The sequence below is a fragment of the Podarcis melisellensis genome (genome assembly GCF_964234715.1).
Source record: "Podarcis melisellensis genome assembly, chromosome: 7".
Classification (NCBI taxonomy): Eukaryota; Metazoa; Chordata; class Lepidosauria; order Squamata; family Lacertidae; genus Podarcis; species Podarcis melisellensis.
This window is the reverse complement of record NC_138539.1, coordinates 40909907-40931609: the sequence shown is the minus strand read 5'-3', so window position 1 is coordinate 40931609 and position 21703 is coordinate 40909907. Positions and strand designations below refer to the sequence as shown.

General features: G+C 47.1%; 1 protein-coding gene and 1 long non-coding RNA gene across 7 annotated transcripts in view; one reads left to right on the top strand and one right to left on the bottom strand.

The window, feature by feature from the left end:
- NOL4 (nucleolar protein 4) overlaps positions 1 to 20154 on the bottom strand; it is a 113750-nt gene extending 93596 nt beyond the window's left edge. Inside the window, exon 1 of one of the 3 annotated variants that reach the window (XM_081918544.1) lies at positions 17786 to 20154. In XM_081918544.1, the coding sequence (XP_081774670.1) occupies positions 17786 to 18067 (282 nt within the window). In that variant the 5' untranslated portion in view covers positions 18068 to 20154. Of the gene's footprint in view, positions 1 to 16945; positions 17059 to 17785 lie in introns of those variants that run through there. The other 2 variants (XM_081918543.1, XM_081918546.1) reach the window with 2 other exon arrangements.
- Positions 2768 to 14679, top strand: LOC309374348. 4 transcript variants are annotated; one of them, XR_014170538.1, is made up of 3 exons: positions 2768 to 3218; positions 4002 to 4080; positions 14547 to 14679. It is a non-coding gene; the product is annotated as an uncharacterized lncRNA (long non-coding RNA). The 4 variants fall into 4 exon arrangements; XR_014170539.1 differs by having other exon boundaries at positions 14544 to 14679; XR_014170540.1 differs by lacking the exon at positions 14547 to 14679 and adding an exon at positions 14068 to 14395.
- Positions 20155 to 21703: the final 1549 nt, after the last annotated feature.

Below are 21703 nucleotides of genomic sequence, written 5' to 3'. Positions count from 1 at the left end.
TGGGAACAAATCTTGTTCCTCTAGGTATTAGGTATGCAACTGATGAAATTATGGGACGGACACTGAAATCTGAGAGATAGGAACAATCTCTATCAGAACCATTGCTGGTGGGAAGCCTTATCCTTTAGTGCAATTCTAACTGAAGCGATTAGGCTTATACAAATAGCACTTTAGAGTGAAAGTATTAAATCGGTGGTAGTGAGAATAGCAGTAAAAGTAGTATGAAACTGAGATTCTGACATACCAGATGGGAATAATAATAAAGGCTTAGGGTGCAATCCTATACCCACTTAACCTGAGAGTGAGCCCCACTAAACTCAGTGGAACTTACTTTTGTATAGGCATGTATAGAATAGTTGCCATACTAAGATGACTAATAATTATTGGAGTAGATGCTGCCAGGGTACTTCGGGCCATCTTTTTCTGGTATATGCTTCTATAGTTCAGCTCTTCTATCAGAGCATGATAGATTCTGAATGAAGAGAGAGATTTGGCACTTGCCTTCATAATAATCTTGCACTTTACAGCTACTCCCAGTAAAAATAAATAAATTGGCAGTTTTGTGGATAGTGTCCGAGGTTACGCTCAGGCTATAAACTGAATTTGAGTCATGCTACGCTAAGATTGAGTCTTGGAGCTGTTTTCAGCAGATGATCTAATAAGCTATAGTAGTTTGTGCAGGTGCAAAATGCTATTTCCTTACTATTGATTAACCACAACTGCCCACACACATCTTAGTTTGGTGTGGTCTTCCAGGTCACAGGGTACAAATTAAAAGCAAACTAGCCCTAGCACTTTTTATGTCACAAACTAAACACTTCCAGTGCAACAGAAGTGACCCAAACTCTTTATTAGTTCTAAATGCTTTAACTTTGACTGAGAAGATATTCCACTTTGTTCAGTATTCTGTGGGTTTGTCTATGTATCAGCAGTACCAACATATACAGTAGATCTGCATTTTTGTGTGTGTACATCTACATAAGAAAAATTAACAACACTAAATGAGAAAACTTTGGTGTGGATAGTATCAAGTCTCTTCTGTGTATACAGAATCGTAGTGTTATAAGGGACCTCAAAGACCATCTGGTCCAATCTACTGCTGATGCAAGAACTTTACTGCTAATCAGTAGCCCATCCAGCCTCTGCTTAGGAACCTCCTATGAAGAAGAAGAGTCCACTACCTTTCAGGGCAACCTGTTCCATTATCAAATAGCTCAAAATCAGGATGCTCTTCCCAACATTTAGTTGAAATTCTGTTTCTCGTAATTTGAAGGCATTAGTTTGGGGCCGTGAAGAAATCCTGTTTATTTGAATTAAGTTTTAATAAGTATCATGTAATGTGTTATTACATTTTGTATTGTGACGTACATTGGTAATGTATTGGATGTGTGTGTCTGGTCTGGAGAAAGTCAGTTTAACAGTAGCTTGGGGCCTTAACCGACAGCTGTGAGGAAGGGTTGCTGTTAGAATTCTCAGTGTGCAAAAGAATGAGAGTAGTACCAAGTCATGTTTGTTTGTATCACATTAGTAAGATAGTGTGGACTCCAGTGTGGACTCCAATGAAAAAGTGGGCGTGTTTTCTCTCTGTGTTTGTGTTCCAGTGTCTTTCTGGGTGGTGACATGTCAGGGTCAATGCATATAAGAACATATTGAGGGGATTTCCCCCTGACACATGTATTTTGTATCTCTACATCAACAGATATGTGTATGCCCATCATGGTCTGTACCAGCATCATTTTCTGTTAGTATAAGAGCCATTTCACATATTGCACTTTGCTGAATTAGACCACAGACCCCCAACCCTAACCTCTTCCCACATTAACCACATGCTCCTAACCCCAAGGTTCACAAATTGAGCATGAGCACCTGAAGGAAGCAAATGCATAGAGAACAATTGTGGGGAACCCGAAACCTTTTAAATGCTGCCAAACTCCTATGCCCAGTGGCTCCAGCAAACATGACCAATGATCAGGATTGATGAGTTGTAGTCCAACATCTGGAGGCCTGCCAGTTCTTCACTCCTGACATAGAGCTTCTACACATGTAGAAGCATATAAGCTTCTACACAGTCTGGAACTCTAATGCCACATGGTTCCAGAGTACATGGAAGCCAAGCACAAAAAATTCTACATGTGTCAGATTCCCTGCTCAGATACTCTCCATATGTCAATGTTGGGGGTTGGGTTGCACAATATTAAGGGTGGAGGAACCAGCAGTGTGTCAATCTCTGTTTATGAGGACAACATGTGAAACAGTTTCCTTCAGCATTCCGTTTCCAACAGCAACCTGCCAGATGCCTAGAAGCTCACAAGTGGTACATGAAGAAGACATGCAATTCCTGTTGTTTGCTCCCAACATCTGGTACTCTGGTACATCATTGCCTCTGAGCACCAAACGTCCATGTCCATACCTGCCTTTCCACAGGACTCCACAAGCAGGTTATCCCATGAGGTGATTGTATTGGTGTTTGTGTTTTGCTGGGCATACAGATGTGTGTGAATCACACAAGTGTACAAGCAGCATATGGGACAAGGAACACGTGGGATGGCTCAGTCGGTAGGGCATGAGGCAGTTGATCTCAGGGTCGTGGGTTCGAGCTCCACGATGGGCAAAAGATTCCTGCATTGCAGGGGGTTGGACTAGATGACGCTCGTGCTCCCTTCCAACTCTACAGTTCTATGATTCATTGTCCCACCCCCCACCCCAACGATTGTCAGAGCGTTCCGTGCTGCCAAAGCATGCATTGTGACGCAGCGCTGATTCTGTTTGTGCCACAATCCTTGGTTGAGTCAATCTAGTTGCAAAGCCATTCTCTGGTTTGGGATGTGTCAACATCACCAGCTCTCGGGGCGGGGAGCACGAGAGAGAGCGGGAAATTGAGGAGGGGGCGACCGCGTGCCGGCCTGTTCTGTGCGGTGTTTGGGGTCGGCACGTGGGCGTGTTTCCTGTCAGCCAGCGCCTGTGGCGGCTGGGCTCCGGCTCGCTCGCTGCCCGTCCAGGTGCCGCTCAGCTGGCTCCTGCAGCTCGCCGACCCAGTCGCCATGGGAACTCGGCGGGCGGAGGGGGAGGGGGCGCGCTCTGCCTTCTGCTGCCGGGCCTGCCCCAGCGCCGCGCGCGCTTCTTCCTGCTCGCCTGGCTTCGGCTCTCCTCCCCCTCCCCCCTCTCGCCTCCGCCAATCCGGAGAGGAGCCTCGGAGCCCAGCTATGTGTGTCCTGGAGGTATTTCAGGGTTACTATAGGAACGGGAAGGGAGAGGGAGAGAACGAAGGCGAGGGGGAGAAAGCTGCCCCCCCCCGCCAGCGCGTGTATACACACACACACACCCTGCCACTAACCCTCCCACCCCGATCCTTCCCATCCCGCCCCTTCTGCCAATGCCCCGAGTCAGGTGCCAGGCCACGGCTGCGAAGTCAGGGGAGTTGAGCAGGCAGCCGGGCCAGCGCCTGTCCTCCGCCATCCTCCTCGCGCCGTCCCAGCCCCAGAGCCTCGCTGCTGCTGCTGCTTCTGCTGCCGCCTTCGCCTGCCCTGCACGCGGCTGGGGACTCCTCCTCGCAGACCCGCTGCCGCGCCACACGCACGCGCGGCGGGAGAGGAGGAGGGGGCGGACGGGGGGGGCGGTGGCGGAGGGAGGGGGGGTGAGGAGCGTCTGTTCTCGGCCCTTCCTCCCTCCCTCCCTCTCCGCCCAGGGTGCTTCTGTTCATCGCGCCGGGAAAGATGCTACAGTTGGGCGAGAGGAGCCTGGCAACGCCACGGACCCTGCGGATGCCAGAGCTGCAGCCGGGCTCTCAGGGAAAAGGGAGCGCCGGGCAGGAAGAAGAGGCAGTCGCATCGAATGAAGGGCATCGAGGTGGCATTTTGGGTGCGAAGGGGGCAAAGGCACACGGTGGCGTCACACAGAGAGACACGCGCACCCGGTGGCATGGGCAGCTTCCACCCCCCACTCCTGCCCTGCTGTATGCCAACTCCCTACAGCCCGATCCTGTGCCTTTCTTTCTCCTGTAGTAACTCCGTCCAACGGGGCTTACTCCCGAGTCAGTGTGCTGCACAGGATCGCAAGCCGGCCCTAATTCCTCGTGGCCAGGTTTGTGTCAGTTTGTGCCCCCAAGCGCCAGTAAAGCTGCTTTCGTTCTCGTTCACTCCGCTGCACGCTTCATATAGGAGAGTATTCCAGATATCATTTTTGCCATCCTTCTTTCTTTTGTTTTGCCAAGGCCCCCGGGAGGCTTGCAGTGGGTCAGGCTGGCCTAGGGAAACTACTAGAGCAGCCAAGCACAGCATATGGCCCCCTTCTAAGCTGCCAGCAATAAGCCCTTTGATTCATCTTGTTGTGCATCTCCCCCAAGGTGTATGCTAAGCTCAGGGTGTGTGAGATATTTTTCTACATTTTTATTTCAATGTTTTAGGCAAAACAGTTGAGATGTGGGAGACAGGGAATCTTTTGCAAGAGAAACCATATAGAAATTGGAGGTCCAACAAATTATCTGAACTATAGTGTTGAAAGCCTTTTGGGGTTTTTGTTGTTGTTGTTACAGCATATGGCTTATTGACTGAGGGTGGAGAGAGAATTGTCTGCCAATTGCTGAACCAATAGTAGGCAGGCAGATTTCTCTAAAATAATAACCTGAAGTTAAATATGAAGTGTGTGAGAGTTTGCACACACATGCACATACCACATATTTTAGCCAGCACAGAGGTTTTGTGGTGTTTTTGACTATAAGATTCAGTTCTTATATAAGACTAGCATCACAGTATAAAAGGCTGCAGTAAACATATTAGACAAACATAAGTCTGGTTTCCAAAGCAGCACTAAAGTCCAAATATCTATTACTTTATCTCTTCCCTCCTTAATTTACAGAAGTTTGGATGGCCCTCGGAATTTTTATTTGAATCTTGTCTCTGTTAGAATGTATGCAGATTGTGTATTTATTGAAGGAGGAAAGCACAGTGTCAAGTGCTAATTAAAATCGGGGTTATAGAACTTTTGTTACTGAGCTAAATGTGCCCCTCTTTCCATTTCCACTTGGCCTGTGGCAACTCCTTCACAGCCTTAATTAATATGCCCCCCCCCCTTGGTTTTTGATCAGGTCCCACTCCCATTTCTGTGGGAATATAACTGGAAGACCTGGGCAAGATACAAGTTTCTAGGGGGAAAATAACCAAAAAATGGGAAATCTGCTCTTTCCTCCAGTTTCTGCAGCAAATATATTATTGGAGTTGTTCCACACAGTCCGTAATCAAGCTGGTGCAGATGAAGGAGAAGGGAAGGATTACTTATGTGTGCCCGTATGAACAATTCCAGAAGGATAATTTGAGAAAAGTCATTTGTGTCATTCCTTGTGCTGTTGCCTGGTAGTCCAAAGAGTAGATCTGAGATGTCAGTACTTTCATTGCAAGGGGCACAGTCTAAACTGTGGATTGTTGCCCAATATGACACTAATCTCTATGTGTTGGGTGGGGGTGGGCAGATAAGACTTCTCACATTTCCCAGGCATACAATCTGCAGTGCAGGGAGCTGCCATCTTGATGCCACATCCAATACTGTTTTCAACTAACCGCAGTTTGTTGCTTCATCCAGATTCAGACAAACTATGGTTAATTATAATTAAGGCTTGTCGAAACAAACATACCAAACAGTGGCTGATGATGAAAACTACCCACACTTCCTGGTTCAGACAAAATGACAAACTGGTTGGTTGAAAATGGAGGTGGCTGCTTCTGATTTCCTTCTCATTGTCCCAGCAGCACCAGCACCAGAGGAGCACCAGAGGAGGAGAGGGGATCAAGTCTATGCATATTAACTCCGATTTAATATAGGGGTCAGGGAGCCTGTGGCCCTCCAGATGTTATTGGACTCCAACTCCAATCATCCCTATTGCCCATGCTGACTGAGGCTCATGGGAGTTGGAGTCCAACAGTGTTTAGAAGGCCGCAGGTTCCTGAACCCTAGATTACCATTACATCTAGACCAGACCAGACAATTAATTAATTAATTAATTAATTTTATATTCCTCCCTTCATCTGAAGAACTCAGGGATAAAAAAAAAGATTAAAAAAGATAAAAAAATACAGGATAGAAGCACAAGATAAATAGCTAAAACAAAGCAATAACCCCCGCCTCCCACACAGTTAAAAGGCCGTAGAATATTAGTCAGCCAAAGGCCTGGTTGAAGAGAAACATTTCTGCGTGGTGCCTAAAGATGTACGATGAAGGTGCCAGACAAGCCCCCCTCGGGAAAGCATTTTACCAACAGGGAGCCACTGCAGAAAAGGCCTGTTCTTGTGTGGCCACCCTCCAGACCTGTCATGGAGGAAGAAGGGCCTCATATGATGATCATGGAGTCCAGGTTGGTTTGTACGGCGAGAGGCAGTTCTTGATGTATTGTGGTCCTGAGCACTATGCAAGCTTTGCCTGCCCCCTAAGTTTGATGAGCAAGCATTTGATCTTGCCTCAATCCATGTGAATGCCTACACTGGTGGGTTATGTTTGGGATTAAATATTTTGCTTCATTCAAGATTCCGCTTTGGGATCAGCATGTCTATGATTTGACCAGAATAGTTATTTCTTTATTCAGTTTTTGGTTTTTCGAATTTCAGTGACGCCCTGTGTGAGGCCAAAATTTGGTGCCCTCTCGCCTCTCACCTTCTGTTTGGCTCAATTCACCATGTCATAATTTTGATGCCCTGTGGCACCCACTACACTCAGCACCCAGTGTGGCGGAACCCTAAATCCGCCTGGTATACACACCATATCTCTTGCTTTGCTTTCATCAGTTGTCAAAGGGGTTTGCAGGTTTTTGAAGCACGATAAAAAACATGAATACCCAGCTTTATCAGAATAAAACAAATTGTCTGCATACTATGAACAATCATGGCTCTGTCCTACCACTTTCAGTTCCCTCTCTTCTCATCCTCACTATTCTCTGGCCCCAACCTTCAATAATAACCCAGAAATAAAATAATTTGATTACTCTGTTACAGTTTTCTTAAGTCATCTAAAGTTTTGCTAAGAGAAAGATGAAATACTGCTACAGATTGCTGTGGGCGGACTGGACCTTATGGGATCATATGATAAGTGGTGTTTTTATTTTACTGTATTTTAAAAAAATCCCTCATAGAAAGTTTAGATTACATCTCGTTTAGTTGCAACTTAATATGTCCCCCCAGGCAATGATTTAACAATTAGCATTCAGCTAGCACTATTGAAAGACTGGTGTTACTGCCTGTTGATTTGTATCCTGGCATTTGCTTTGCATTAACAACTATTATATACTGCGTGTGCACATGTATGATAATATATGTAACACCCTTTGTCTTAGAGTAGGCTCATTGAAATCATTAGGACTGACTTCTGAGTTGGTATGGTTTGGACTACATTGTCTGAAGCTAAAGGCAAAAAAGATGTGAACCTATAGACATTTGCAGATAAGGCTTTTGTTTGTAACATCTATTGGGTCCATTCACTATTCATTCTCTCACTCACAAACCATTTCACACTATTCACACACTCCATTCATGTCCCACTCTGTCTAATCTATAGCATCCACACATTCGGTTGAGTATCATTGTGTTGGGGCTGTCTTCTCTGCACCCCTTTCCACCAACAGTTCCATCTGCTTCTAAACTTAGTGAGAAGCCTTGGTAGCTTGCTTTTAATCTTATTTATGTATTTAGTCAGTCAGCTTATCTTTTCATGGGTACCCCAAAGCAACTTACAACCAGACAATAAACCCCACATAGATACCTGTACATTAAAACCAAGAGGAAAAAGAAATACCGTACATATAAAATAGCCCACTCACTTCTAAAAGGCCACAGGTTACAGAGGAAAGTTTTTGCCTGGCACCTAAAGATATATGTGGCACCAACCTTCATAGCACTGCATTAGCACACAGAGTGGGAGCCCATTGAAAACTTGAATACTTTAGCCATATTCTGGCATTCATCACTCCAGTGTTGAACAGCGTGTGAACAATGAATAGGTCTGCATCAAGTAGCCCTTTCTGTGATGTGGCATGGTTGCAGATTCCTCTCACCATAGACATTTATACCAGAGGTGGGGAACCTCCAGCCTCTGGGCCAAATTGGACCTTATACAGACCCCAGTTTGCCTATGTGGCCATTTCCCCCAAACCACAGCCATCTCCCCCATGTCTGACATCATTTGTGATATCAGATGTGAGGCAGGTAGACACATGGCTTCCACGGAAAAAGTGGGAACCTTGAAGTGTGTTCTAATTGTTTCTTGGCAAGCAAGCCTTGCTGTCAGCACTGATCAATGGTGACACCAACCGTAGTTGAGATTTGCTGTGCTATGGAGTTCCTGCCTGGGAACCACAAAATTCCCCATGAAGGGGCCAGGCACCCACAATTTTTGGAACCAGGGCCATGTATGCTGCATGTCTCCCACACCCTGGGCACCCACAGTTGCAGTGCCAAGGTGGCACTTCTGCTGTAGTACAGCCAGTCCCTGTGCAAAATGGCCTTGCAGCAAGCATGGATTTTATTCATGAGCCACCTTGACTTTGTTTTCAAACCCTGTAAAACCAATGCCAGTCAGCATGGACAATACTGGCTAGATATTCCTTTGGTCCACCTTGGTATAAGGCAGCTTCCTACATTCCTAACAGTGAGGAGGGAAATTGGCACTCTGCAGCAAGTAGGTGAAGCAGTGGTGGACGCAAATGGAATCCTTCCCCTGGTAGTGTTGTTGCTCCAATTGAGCCCAGCAAACACCAGTTTTAGAAAAGGAGCCCTTCAACAGTGCTCGAGGGCTGTAGTGTGGAATCGACCCTTAAAAGAGAGCTACAAAAGTCATTCAAAATCCCAGGAACCAGCATAATATTTTGGAAACTCAGCCTCAAGTTTTAAGAAAGAGTCCTGCAAAAACCAAGTAAGTATTACAACATTCTTGTACTATCATCAATTTTCTAGGTACCCGAGCAGCTGGATTTCCTACCTCACCTCCACCTACAGGAAAAGTGGCTACATTGCTACCTTCTAACTTGATGGATGGTCAAAATTTGAGTGTGGCCACCTCACAGTTGGCATGCCATACATACCCCACACACATTTTGCATACACATCACATAAACAGCAGAGCAAGCACGCATAGAATAATAGAGTCATATAACTGTAGAGTTGGAAGGGACCACGAAGTTCATTTAGTCCAACCCCCTGCAATGCAGGAATCTTTTGCCCAACATGGGGCTCAAATCCATAACCCTGAGATTAAGAGTCTCATGCTCTACCAACTGAGCTATCCCAGCAGGATAATCACGTGCATATTGCATACATACTAGGGAACACACATGTACATACAGACAGAGGCACATTACATTCAATGGATGAATCTGGTGAGCGGGGAGGGAGAGATCTGTATCCCAATCTCAAGCCCTTCAGAAAGTGCTTGCTGAATACTGCAGAGGTGCTCCACAATGAGGAAGCAGCAGAGAATCAGATTGTGGGGGTGGGGGGTACCACCACCAAATTGTGAAGAGGGGAGTGAAAAAGCCTTTGCAGGCTGGATATGGCCTGGGGGTGCATAAGTTAGTCATTCCTGGCCTAGAGTATAACTAAACTTCTGTAAACACTCTTTGATGGTGATCTAGAACAAGTGATTTGTGGATAATAGTTTGTGGATGTTCTGTAGAATACATTAAATATTGGCTTTCTTTGGTGGCAGTTTGTAGAAAAGCATGGGTGGAGAGAGAATAAATATTTGGGTCAGTAAGTCAATGAACAGAATTAACAGATGATCACAGAGAACAGGACCCATAAGCACTCAGTTTGCACAGTTGATTAATTTGGGACCATAATATAAACACAAAAGCACAACTTTTTGCACTGACAGAACACTAGTTCACAGGTTGTGTAGAAGAATAAAACTCCACACTCACTTCCTCTGCCTTGAGCAATAGGAATACTGGTTTTGATAAAGTTCCTTTCATTTGGAAGAGTAACCACTGTAGATGTGTGGTGTTCTTGCACAAATCTGCTTATTTTAACAAGTTTTACAAGTAACTAGGTAAGGGGGAAAGAATACAAGGAGAAGGAAAAAAGATAAACCAAAGCACGGAGATGAATAATTTCACTTGTTTGTTCTGGTGATGATGTCATCAGCAGTACAGGACCCCTGTCTCTAGGCTGTTTTCCTTCTCCTTAACTTTTTCACTGATCACCAACTTGTTGCTCACTCACTCAAGCCATATTTTCTGCTTAGGCCTGTGCCCCTTGGGAAGAAAACTGTGGTGAATGATCCTAGGAATGCCACTGCTTTATTTTTCGGTGAGAAAGTGAAAGGGAATCCTGGAATAGTAAGGACTGTCTCTGTTTACAGGGAGATAACAGGAACTGGTGGTTTATGGTGCTTTCGGTGTGGGGCACGTCCATACACACAGCTGAGCCGAAGTGAAAGGAAGCTCTCTTCCAAAGTGATTACAATTGCATGGGCCATAATGTTGGTGGTATGCCCACTAGCCTTATCCCTGTAGCATTAGTGGCCTGGACGCATTGCTTGTCCACACACTAAAGCTAAAAGTCTGAAGTAGGGAGCCTGATGTGCATGTGTAGTCTCCCCATGTGATTTAGAAGCCCATGCATTCAAGGTTCTAAATAATTCAGGGAATCTACATGCATATAGCTGACGACTTTAGTCCCAACACATGGACAGTAGCAGGGTCAGGCCATTGAGGATGTGCTGAGGGGGGCAAGGCAAGTGAGTGTGATCCTGTTTCACCCCCTTACATGACTGTAATCTTGTGAGCACTTGAACACCTGAAGAGGGTTTCACAGGGTGTGCACATCATCTTCCTTGCCTCCCACCATGGCAACAGCAATTCTTCTGTCATGTGAATGGAGGCAGAAGGAATGAGCTGAGCCACAAGGATCAGCTCTGCCTCCTGCAAGGGAAGTATAGCTCTACCTTTTCCACCCCTCAGTTCCCAACATTTCATCACACTTCTAACCAAAGACAGGAGCAGCTTGATTCTCAAAGTCTGGGATTACCGGAATCACTGGAGGCAGGGGTTTGTGATTGATGGGAAATTCCAAAAGGGCACTGAGAGCAGATTAGCTGAGAGAACCCACCAGCAGTATAACCACAGCCCTGCCTCTATTACTTCCCCTCCCTTTGCTGGCCACTACAGTGGAGACCCAGAGCCAGTGAGTGTCTCAAGTACAGTATAGTCACACTGTTATACAGAAGTCCAGAAGCTTTGCTTTCATGGTGATTTGCACACTGAAATATATATACTAGTAAAGTGCTTTTTATTAAGAACATAAGAAGAGTCTGGCTGCTGGACCAGGCTAAAGGCCCATCTAGTCCATCCTATTCTCGCAATGGCCAACTAGATGCTTATGGGAAGCCTGGATCCAAGTGCAGCTAGTATTCAGTGACATACGAGGTGCTACTCAACTAAGGTTTGCTCAGAGTAAAGGTAAAAATAAAGGGACCCCTGACCATTAGGTCCAGTTGTGACCGACTCTGTGGTTCCGGCACTCATCTTGCTTTATTGGCCGAGGGAGCTGGCGTACAGCTTCCGGGTCATGTGGCCAGAATGACTAAGCCGCTTCTGGCGAACCAGAGCAGTACATGGAAGCGCCGTTTACCTTCCCTCTGGAGCGGTACCTATTTATCTGCTTGTACTTGACGTGCTTTCGAACCGCTAGGTGAGCAGGAGCAGGGACCGAGCAACGGGAGCTCACCCTGTCGCAGGGATTCGAACCGCCGACCTTCTTATCAGCAAGCCCTAGGCTCCCATTTAAATTAACAGGGCTAATTTAGTCATGTTCATTAATTTCAGTGGGCCTGCTTTGAGTAAAACTTAGCTGAATAAATACCACCCCAATGTCTGTGGGGTGTTTGTGTGTGTAAATAAATACACATGTAAATAAAAACACATGTAAAAATGTATGTAGATAAAACATATACACACGCATGCACACTTCTGTTCTGCATGCCAGTCATTTAATTGCTAAATTCAACATACACATTCTTCATGAGGTAAATGTATTCTGTTTTCTGTCCAGAACCCCCTTAAGCTCTAAGTTCAGAGGCAAATATTGACTGTATTTCCTCATCCTCATATTGGTTTGTACTTTGGCCATTCCTACCCACTTTCACTTCTGCTAATTTTGAACCTTCAAAGAGGAATTTAGTATATACATATATTTACAAAAGTCTATCCTTGTTTTCTAACATTCTTTGGAAAGCTACATCCTAAAATATTGCAATTACCATTTTTTTTAAAAAAAGTAATGCCAGAGATAGTTTTGTGGGTATAATTTAGCCATGTAATGAAGGATTTTTCTTATTTGTGAAAATCTACATTAAAAATTACCAGTTAATAAGCCATGTCAATCTTTAAAAGAGTTTTACATAACTGAACAAGTTTGACATAAAGATAAGGTATAAAGCATAGCCAAAGTGAAAATATTATTCCATGGAATTTTAAGATAAAAGTATAACTTTTATATAGAGAGTGTGCAGAACACAGAGTAGCTATATCCTCATGCTTTAACTTTTTTTGTTAACAAGTGGCACATAGACACATTTTACTCCTATCATGAGGATTGATTATTCTAACACACATTAGAGACTAAGAACTCAGAAACACAGAGTGGTAATTATTAGGAAGCTGCCTTGTACACTGATAGCAGCTTTCTAGAGATTCAGACTGGAGTCTTTCCCATCCCTGACAGGATATGCCAGAAATTGACCTGGAACTCTGCCTCTATTCTACTACTGATCTATTGTTGAAAAATAATAGGAACCCCAAGATGCATATTTACAAACCTTCAATAACATTCCCACAATTGTATTGTTGTGCTGACACTTGTGGCATGTTAAAGTACTGTATGCTAATAGTTTTCTTAATAAGTATTTCACAGACTTCTTTGCTCTTTGCAGTTATCACTGCAAGTTAAAGGGGAGAGTTTATAATAAAGATACATTTTTTTAAAAGAAGCATGGCTAGCAGTCCAATTCTATGCATTTGTGCAGATGGTGTGTCTGCAATAGCATCATAATATCACCACAACTCTTGTGTAGTTGTACTGGCATAATTTTTGACACCCCACATCTTAAGCAGTTACAAACTGATGCAGCAAGTCAGGAATGGACCAGTGAATCATATGCAACTTAATTTCCTTTTAAAGTGCAATTTAAATTCTAACAACTTTTATGCTGGGGTAACCAAAATATTGGTCTGCAGAATCCATTAATTAGACCTTCACCAGCACACACTTCTGAACTAGTGGCATAACATCCACATAGTTACTTACACAAAAGATAGCAGGATACAAATATTTCTCTCAAATAGGGATCAAGAGGACTGTCTGCTTTCATATAGTATTTCACCTGGCCCTCATTGCTTATCCTCAACTGCTGATTTGTGGCCCCACCCCTAACTAATTCACAAATGTTTGAACTCTAGCAGGCATGGCCAAACTTGGCCCTCCAGCTGTTTTGGGACTACAATTCCCATCATCCCTGACTACTGGTCCTGTTAGCTAGGGGTGATGGGAGTTGTAGTCCCAAAACAGCTGGAGGGCCAAGTTTAGCCATGCCTGCTCTAGACCATAGACCTGAATTCACATCCTTGGCACATCATTCTGTACACATGAGAACATTTGATTTCAAGCTGGATACTATAATTTGTACCATTATCACATAACATCACTAATGTTTTTCATTCTTTCCAATTTTATTTTCAAACATAAATACTAATTTAGTCAGAAACTCATAGAAGCTGTTCATAAAATTATCTGTAGAATTTCAGTCACCAGTCACAGTAAGGATAGTGTTATGTGTTGCTAAGTGACTGTGAGTATCAAGTATAAAAACTTTAAACTAATTATTGTCAGCCATTTGGCATATTTCTCTGTCTTATGCTTTCAAGTAAAGCCTCTTGATTAGGCATCATTTCACTGTTCTCATAAACTGCAGTTTGGGCTTAATGAAAGAGAGCAGATGACAAAAGAACAACAGTGGGACGAATTAGCAGAGGTACAGTATATTATTCATTGAGCTGCACATATAAATACTCCACTGTGTGTTGTCCCACTGTAGACCTAAAATGGCCGTATTGCAGGATGTTGTTGCCTGGTGACCAAGAGTGCATCTCCTACACCACAGAGGGATGTGAAAACAGGGAGACTGATTTGCTCCTTTTGCTCTCCAGAAGACTGAGATACAGAAATAAATTAAATCAGCATTCAACAAGCTAAATATTCCCTTTCTCTGCATGCTGTTTAAACTGAATGAGGCCCTGGGAGCCTGAGGTGTTCACCAACATGCAACATCAAACTAGATATAATATATGTTCAGGCCTTTGTATTTCATTCACTGTCCATGCCATTTAATAAACAGATAAGGGCTACTGTAAGCCTGCAAGTTATTCTTGCTTCAATGAAGTCTGTGTTGCTTGTCTGGTCTGTTCCGGTGCAAACTCCCACCTGCTATCAGTCTCTCTTTCTTTCATTAAAATCAAGTAGTTAATTAGCCCCAGCCTGTCCTCTCCCCTTCTCTCTTTCCCTTTAATGCAGCAGTAATGATGTCTAATTACCAGCAGCAGTGGATTACAGAACCTTCAGGAGCAAATCTCTCTGCCTGACAGCAAAGCTGAGCAACAAACCTTAAAGCTTCAAGGAGAGAATGATTCTGGACAATGAAGGTGGTTTGCATATTAATTTTTCATCAAGCCAATTGCTTTGATGTTTAAAATGTTATTTTGTGCATCTGTTAATTCTGTACTGACCAGAATTATCAATACTGTTTGATTTTTTTAAATGAAATACTGTACACTACAATGACTTTTCTGGTAGTGGGAAAAGTTTTTTGATTATATAGTATGGAAGTTACTGTCTCTGTGCACTGTAGCAGCAGATATATATGTGACAACATTGCCAAGTGTATGCAGCAATCAGACAGAAGAGTTAACAAGGAGTGATAGTATGTGGTTAAACTCTTCTATGGCCACTGGATATATTGGGATGAATGAGATGCTACGAAACAGAGTGAAGCTTCTGTCCATGGTGCCAGTGAGTAAACTTGAATGACTTCACATAAATGTTAATAGCAAAGTGAAACTGAAAACACTTCCAAATTCAACCATTGATATGTATCCAGCATGCCCAGTGCTTCAAATGGAGTAAGATGCTATCCCACATCTTTTCAGGCTGCCTCCATACCACCTCATTTCTTCCAATGGATGTTATTGAGTCTGGCATAATTTGAAATGAAACCATTCCACTTCACTTCACTCTCACTTTGAGCACTGAGTGCACATTAGAAAAAATCTGAAGTTGTCCTTAAACAATTGATGCATCCTTGTGAATGGGGATATGAAGTTTGAGGTGATCATGATTCAGTAACATCTGTGCATGCTGTTTGAAATTTCTGTTATGGAGCAGATTTAGGAAACTAAATATTTGCATGCACTCAAGATTGAATATTTTACCAATGCAAGGAATGCTGTCAGATTTGAATCATAGAATTGTGGAGTTGGAAGGGACCCTGAGGGTCATTTAGCCCAACCCCCCACAATGCAGGAATCTTGCCCATAGCTGCCCCTGGGTGGGTTCAAACCACAAACCTTCTGGTTAACAGCCAGACACACTGTCCCATTGTGCCACTGATAATACAGAGTAGTGTGTACTGGGCACAGTCCAGTGCACAGACATGCATGGGCATATACCAACCTGCATTGGATTTGGGCCATTTAATGTAATACAGATATTTGATGGGCCTTTTTATAGTTTTGTTCCCCCATTATTGCACTGTTGTAGAGGTGATCATTTCCAACATTGTTGCTGCAAACCTACACACACTTACTTGGGAGAAAGTTTCACTGAACTCTTGAGTAAAGGATTGAGTATAGGATTGTTCTGTGCTTTTCTGAGTCAAGCAGACAAATGCTTAGGTGAAACTTTATTTAGTAGGTGAGTATAGAAAGATAAATTATGGGCATCAAATTGTGACAGAAGCAGGAGCCAAAAGAGTGGGGATATGCAAAACCCTATAGAAACAGCACAAATGTAGACTTAGTTAATGCAGATGTATGTCATTTATACAATGCAATCCTATATATGCCTACTCAGAAGTAAACTCTGTTGAATTCAGTGGTACTTACTCCCAGATAAGTGTGCATAAGAATACAGCCATAAAGTCCCAGAATAGTGCTTTATCTTTACAGGGAAACTAATTTTTCTAAGGCTATCCATAAATTCTATCTTCCTTCAAACATGAGTTTACCTATAGCTTTCCAAGAAAGATGCTATGAGACATAAAGGATGCTTCCTGCAATGCTATTCCAGTTAATCAGCATTAACTGAATTAATCAGCATAGATATGAAAGTATATTAGTTGAGCTTTTCTTGAAATTTGGTTATACTTTATTTTTATGGGATTAGGTATTTGAACCGTAGTAAATAGTTTGGATACAGGTTTATAGTGGATAAAATCCACTTTTGAAATAAATGGATTTATGCAGGAGTGCTCGGTGGAGTGTCCCAAAGGTACAAAACTTTTACAAAGTAATCCCAATAGGTAGCTGAAATCCTGAAACCATAAAATAATAAACACTGTATAAATTATTTCCCATTACTTTAAGACATTTAGTATTATTTCATACTTATTTCACTAACCATGGCCTCTGGCATACAAATACTGTATCTTGATTTGCTGCTGGTGATTAAAAAAGCACATGGAATCCTAGCACTATACAGCCACATCTTAAATACATTCTACAAAATCTTTCACTGTTTCAAAAAAGAAAAAGGAGAGCCAGGATACTTTTTCTTAGTCCAACAACAAAAATGTGTTTCATCAACTCCGAATGCCAAAGGTAAGGGTTTTTGCTATTGCACACACTTCCGCAAACCAGAGTAAAAGGTAAAGCTTGGAAATCAAGAAAAACTAAAGGAAGAAGAGGAGAATGCAAACCTACTTGTAACCAACAGTTCCCATCTTCTGAACCAGGAAATTCTGTTGCTCCTGCCGCCACCACTACCACCACAACCCAGCATAATAGCACTTCTACTGTGAGATCTGCAGCTAGCTTTTCAGCCTCCAACCTCTGGAAGGCTCACAATACTTCTGGGCTGGCATCAAGTGAGACTTGAACAAGCGGGGAGGGCGGGGGGGGGGAGAGAGAGACCAACCAATTCCCCCACTTGGTCATGTGCAAAAGCCTACAGCTCTTTTGTTGATTCCCCCCTGCCCTCTGCTTTCTGCAGTGAGCCGAGCACAGCTCCCCGATGCTCAGAGGGATATGGGCTAACAATGAAGGGGAAAAACACAAGCTGCTATCCCGAGGAAAGCCCCAAGCCAAGGGCCGCCCCGCTTTGTGCCAAGAAGGACCCGCGGTGCTTTCTCGCTCGGAACTCGTCTCAGATGGGGAGCGCGGAGGCGTAGGACACGCCGCCCCCCCCAGCAGCCCCCACCCCCACGACGCCCCCTCTCAGCCCCTGGAGGCGAAGGGAAGAGGCCGCCCCCCAACAACGACGGAAAGGGGATCATGGCAAGGGAAAGGCAGGAGGCGATCGCGCTCAGGGTGTGCTTGGTGCGTTGGCCGCGCAGGGAAAGAAGGGAAGGGAGGCGCACAAAGCCCAGAGCCGTGCAGAAGGTGCCAGGCAAAGGCAGAGCTGGCTGGAGGTTGGGGGGCGGGGGGAGGAAGAGGGGCGGAGGGAGGCGAGCAGCCGGAGCCCACGGGTGGCCGCGATGGGGCGGCAGCCACTCTCCCTCCCCGGTGCGGCTCCCAAACAAGGCAGGCAATTTCTCGACTCACCGTGGTCTTGACCGGCACGTAGAGCACTTGCTTCCCTCCGCCGCCGCCGCCACCAGCGCCAGCCCCGCTGACCTCGTCCGGATGGCCGAGCTGGAAGCCTTTGGATTTGACCCAGAATTTGAATTTGGCGTTATCCGTGGAGCTGCTCTCGGAGCCGTTCAGCAGCTGGACAATCCGCTCGTATTTCTTGCGGGTCACCGTCTTGGTTTTGCCCGAGTCCCCGTAAGTCCGGAGGCACCAGTCCTGGAACTGGCGGTACATGTCCCGGTCGCCGCTCTCCATCGTCCCCGGGCGAGACACACACCCCCAAAGCGGACCGGGGCACCTGTTCACCCCGGGCTCATGGAGGAGGAAGATGCAACCAGGAGGAGGAGGTCCCGCGACAATCACACCCTAGAGAGGGCTGAGGGGTGGGGGTGGCTGGGGTGTGTGCGTGTGTGTCTGCTGGGGGGGTCTCCTCCCCCCTTTCTTTGCTGGAGGAGCGATCGGGGTGGATGAGGGGCTGGGCGATCAATTCCAGAGTGGATCAGCAGTCCTGATCATTTTTCAACTTGATCATCCCAACCGCCACCCCTCCTCCCCACATCCACCAGGCGACCAGGTCTCGCTTCCTCTTGTTTCCCCAGTACGTGATCCGTCCCTTTAATCTTGTGGCCGGCAGGACTATCCCAGCGTCTCCAGCAGCGCCTCTTCCCCCACCCCCGAGGGTTGCGCCTTTATGGCCCCGAAGACATGGACCCTAGCTCCGCGAAGAAAAAAGGAAAGGGAGAGCGAAAGGACAGATCATGGAGTCGGATTCTTCTCTCCCGGGCATCCGCTTCAGCCTGGATGGTGCAGGTTGGAGGGAGGGGGGGCAGAGAGAAAAGCCCACCCTCCACCCCAGCCAGCCAACCCTGGGCTGCCTTCCTGTGTCTGTCCGGGAGGACCCTGCTTCTCCCACAAGCAGCCTCTCCACGCAGGATGGAGGAAAACGCTGAAGGGCAAACGGGTCTCTCTTCTTCTCTTCTCCTTTATTCCATCTTAGGGCTCCATGCTTTGGGTGGGAAGCTGTTGGTGGGATAGAAAGTTCTTTCCTGCCTAACAAATCCAGGGTGCATCACCTAGAGAAATCTTGACAGATCATCCTCGCAGGCTTTATTTGGCTATTTTTTTTGGGGGGGGGGAATCCCACTAAACCGAGTAAAAGAATAATGATGATAATAACCTCGACCCTTCTGAAGGTACAAAAATTAGGCTTGGGACCAAAAGAGGGCGATCTGAGTTCTGGGAGGATGTTGGCCGGCGGATGGCGGCCGGCGGTGGGGCTGCGCATGTAAAAACGGTTTTTCGCCCATTTAGCGACTGGTCCAGCCGAAGGTATCTGGTGGTCTCCCCCGGCTGCGAGGCGTTCGAGGAAGTTTGGCGTCCGGATGCTTGATGGAGAACCAGCGCCGCCCGTTCCCTCGCCGCCGCCGCCGCCGCCTGCTTCCCTCCCTGCTCGGAGCAGCCTCGATTATTGTCCCTGCCTTGGCCCCAGTTTCCGTTACCCCTTGAAACCCTCGCCGCCTGTGGGCCGCGCCGCCGAGCCCCCTCTCCTCCTCGGGAGCCCAGTTGCCAGCGCCTCGCCACGACGACCCTCCGAGCTGGCGAAGGCAGGCGGCAGCTGCTCCATCCGACACCTATTCGCCGCCCGGGAAAGGGAGTTCCCCTCCTCCGCCTCCGCCTCCTCTCCGCCGCGCGAGCCCAGACACACTCCCACTCTGTCTCTCTGCGCGCGTCTTCTCTCTCATGGCTCCCGGACCCGTCCAGTCCTGGCTCCTCTCTCTCTCTCTCTGGTCACCTCACACGCCAATCCCAGCTCCCTCTCTCAGACCCTCCTATGGCTCGTTGCCGTGGGGGGTGAGGGGAAGGCACCTCACGGCTCTCCCTCCCATCTCCACGGCTCTCCCTCCATCTGAAAGGCGCCGTGAGGTAAATGAATGGGCCGCCTGGCACCTTGCGCGCGCGCCGCGCCTCAGCCTTGTCCCAGGCAGGCACTTGCGAAATGGACAGTGCCCGCCTGCCTCTCCCGCCTCCGCCTCCTCCTCCTCCCCCCACCCCGCTCGCTCCCTCAGTCTCTCTCTCTCTCTCTCTCCCTCCCCCGCCTCCCTCTCTGCCAGCCGCTCTCTCTGCTCAGCGGCTCTACTAGAAGGTCTCGCGGCGCAGGAACCGGGACTGACAGCCGGCAGCGCGAGCCGAGCGCGAGCAAAAGCTCCTCGCCAAAGCCCTTCTCTCCCGCGTCGCCTCCCCGCCTCCCCTCCCCGCTCCTTGGCCGCCCTCCGCTGATTGGCCAGCGGGACAAAAGTTTCTGTGGAGACGGCGGAGCGGCGACGTGACGGACAGAATTGTCCCATTTAGGGATGCCGGGCTCGCGCATGCTGCGGGCGGGCGGCGGCAGGTTGGAGAGCGCCGCGCAGGCGGGCGGGGCTGGCCCGAGCGGCGGGCGGCAAGGTGGCGCAGGGGAGCCGGCGGAAGGAGGAGGAGGAGGCCGCTCCACCACCCTCCCCGCCACAGCCAGGTGGGGGGAAGGGGGAGGGGCGTGCGAGGGGAGCGTTTCCATGGAGATTTCTCCTGGTCTAGCCTAGCTTAGCCTCCCTCTCTCTCTCCTAAGTCCCCCCCACCTTCCACCTCCCTCCCATCAGATCAGCTGACACGTCATTAGCTTAGGACCTAATTATTGCTTATTGGAGCAACAAATGAGCGAGAGGGCCAGCTGCAGGAGACTGGCAGGGTGTGTGTGTGTGTGTGTGTGTGTGTAGGGGGGCAGCTCCCCCCACTCGGAGTCCGGTGAGCCAAGAGTCCCGAGTGGATTCTTGTTAACTTGCAGGGCTCCTCCCGCCGCCGCAGCCGCCCCCTTAGCAACCTGCAAGCTCTCCGCCCCGCCGCTCCGCCGTCCACCTCCTCCTTCTTGCCACTTTTGTTGTCGTTGATGACTGAGGGGGGGGGCACAAGACGATGCATCTGACGGGAATCTGGCCTCCGTGAACCCCTCTGTGGCCCGCAAGCATGGAGGGCTGCCGCCGCCGCCGCCGTATTGTACAGCCAAGGCATCCTTTACTGTTGCCGCTAGCGGTTACCTTTGCAAAACAAAGCACGTGGACCAGTCCTGCCTTCAAATGGACCCGTGCTCAGTTATCCATCTCCAAGAGGCAATGCACACTTGCTGTTGACAGTGGGGGGGGGATGCCATCGGGTGTGTGTTGTGGGGAGGTCTCTATTAGGGTGTCCCTTCTGGTACAAGGATGTTGCTCACCTGGTAAGTGCGGGGAGGGAACTCCGGAGAGAGTTCAGTTCCTGCCTTTCCCATAAGGCTGTTTAGAGCAGCAATTCTTGCACTAGGAAGGAGCTTCCCCATGCAACCAAAAACTATGGACATTTTCCTCACAAGTAAATTCTTCTGGTATCAGTGGGACTCTTCAGTATCCATTTGGGACACTTCATGCCTAAGATGAAAATTATTTTTGTAGGGGAGAAAATGTGAGGATGTGGAAAGTCCTAGAGCTCAATATCCTTTGGAGTGTGAGAAGAACAACATGTTTAGCTTAGTGTTCAGAAGATGACCACATAAAAGGTAAAGGTAAAGGACCCCTGACAGTTAAGTCCAGTCGCCAACAACTCTGGGGTTGCGGCGCTCATCTCACTTTACTGGCCAAGGAAACCGATGTTTGTCCACAGACAGTTTTTCCGGGTCATGTGGCCAGCATGACTAAGCCACTTCTGGCAAAACCAGAGCAGCGCATGGAAACACCATTTACCTTCCCGCTGGAGCGGTACCTATTTACTTGCACTTTGATGTCTTTTTGAACTGCTGGGTTGGCAGGAGCTGGGACAGAGTGAACTGCCGACCTTCCGACTGGCAAGCCCTAGGCTCAGTGGTTTAGACCACAGCGCCACCCACAT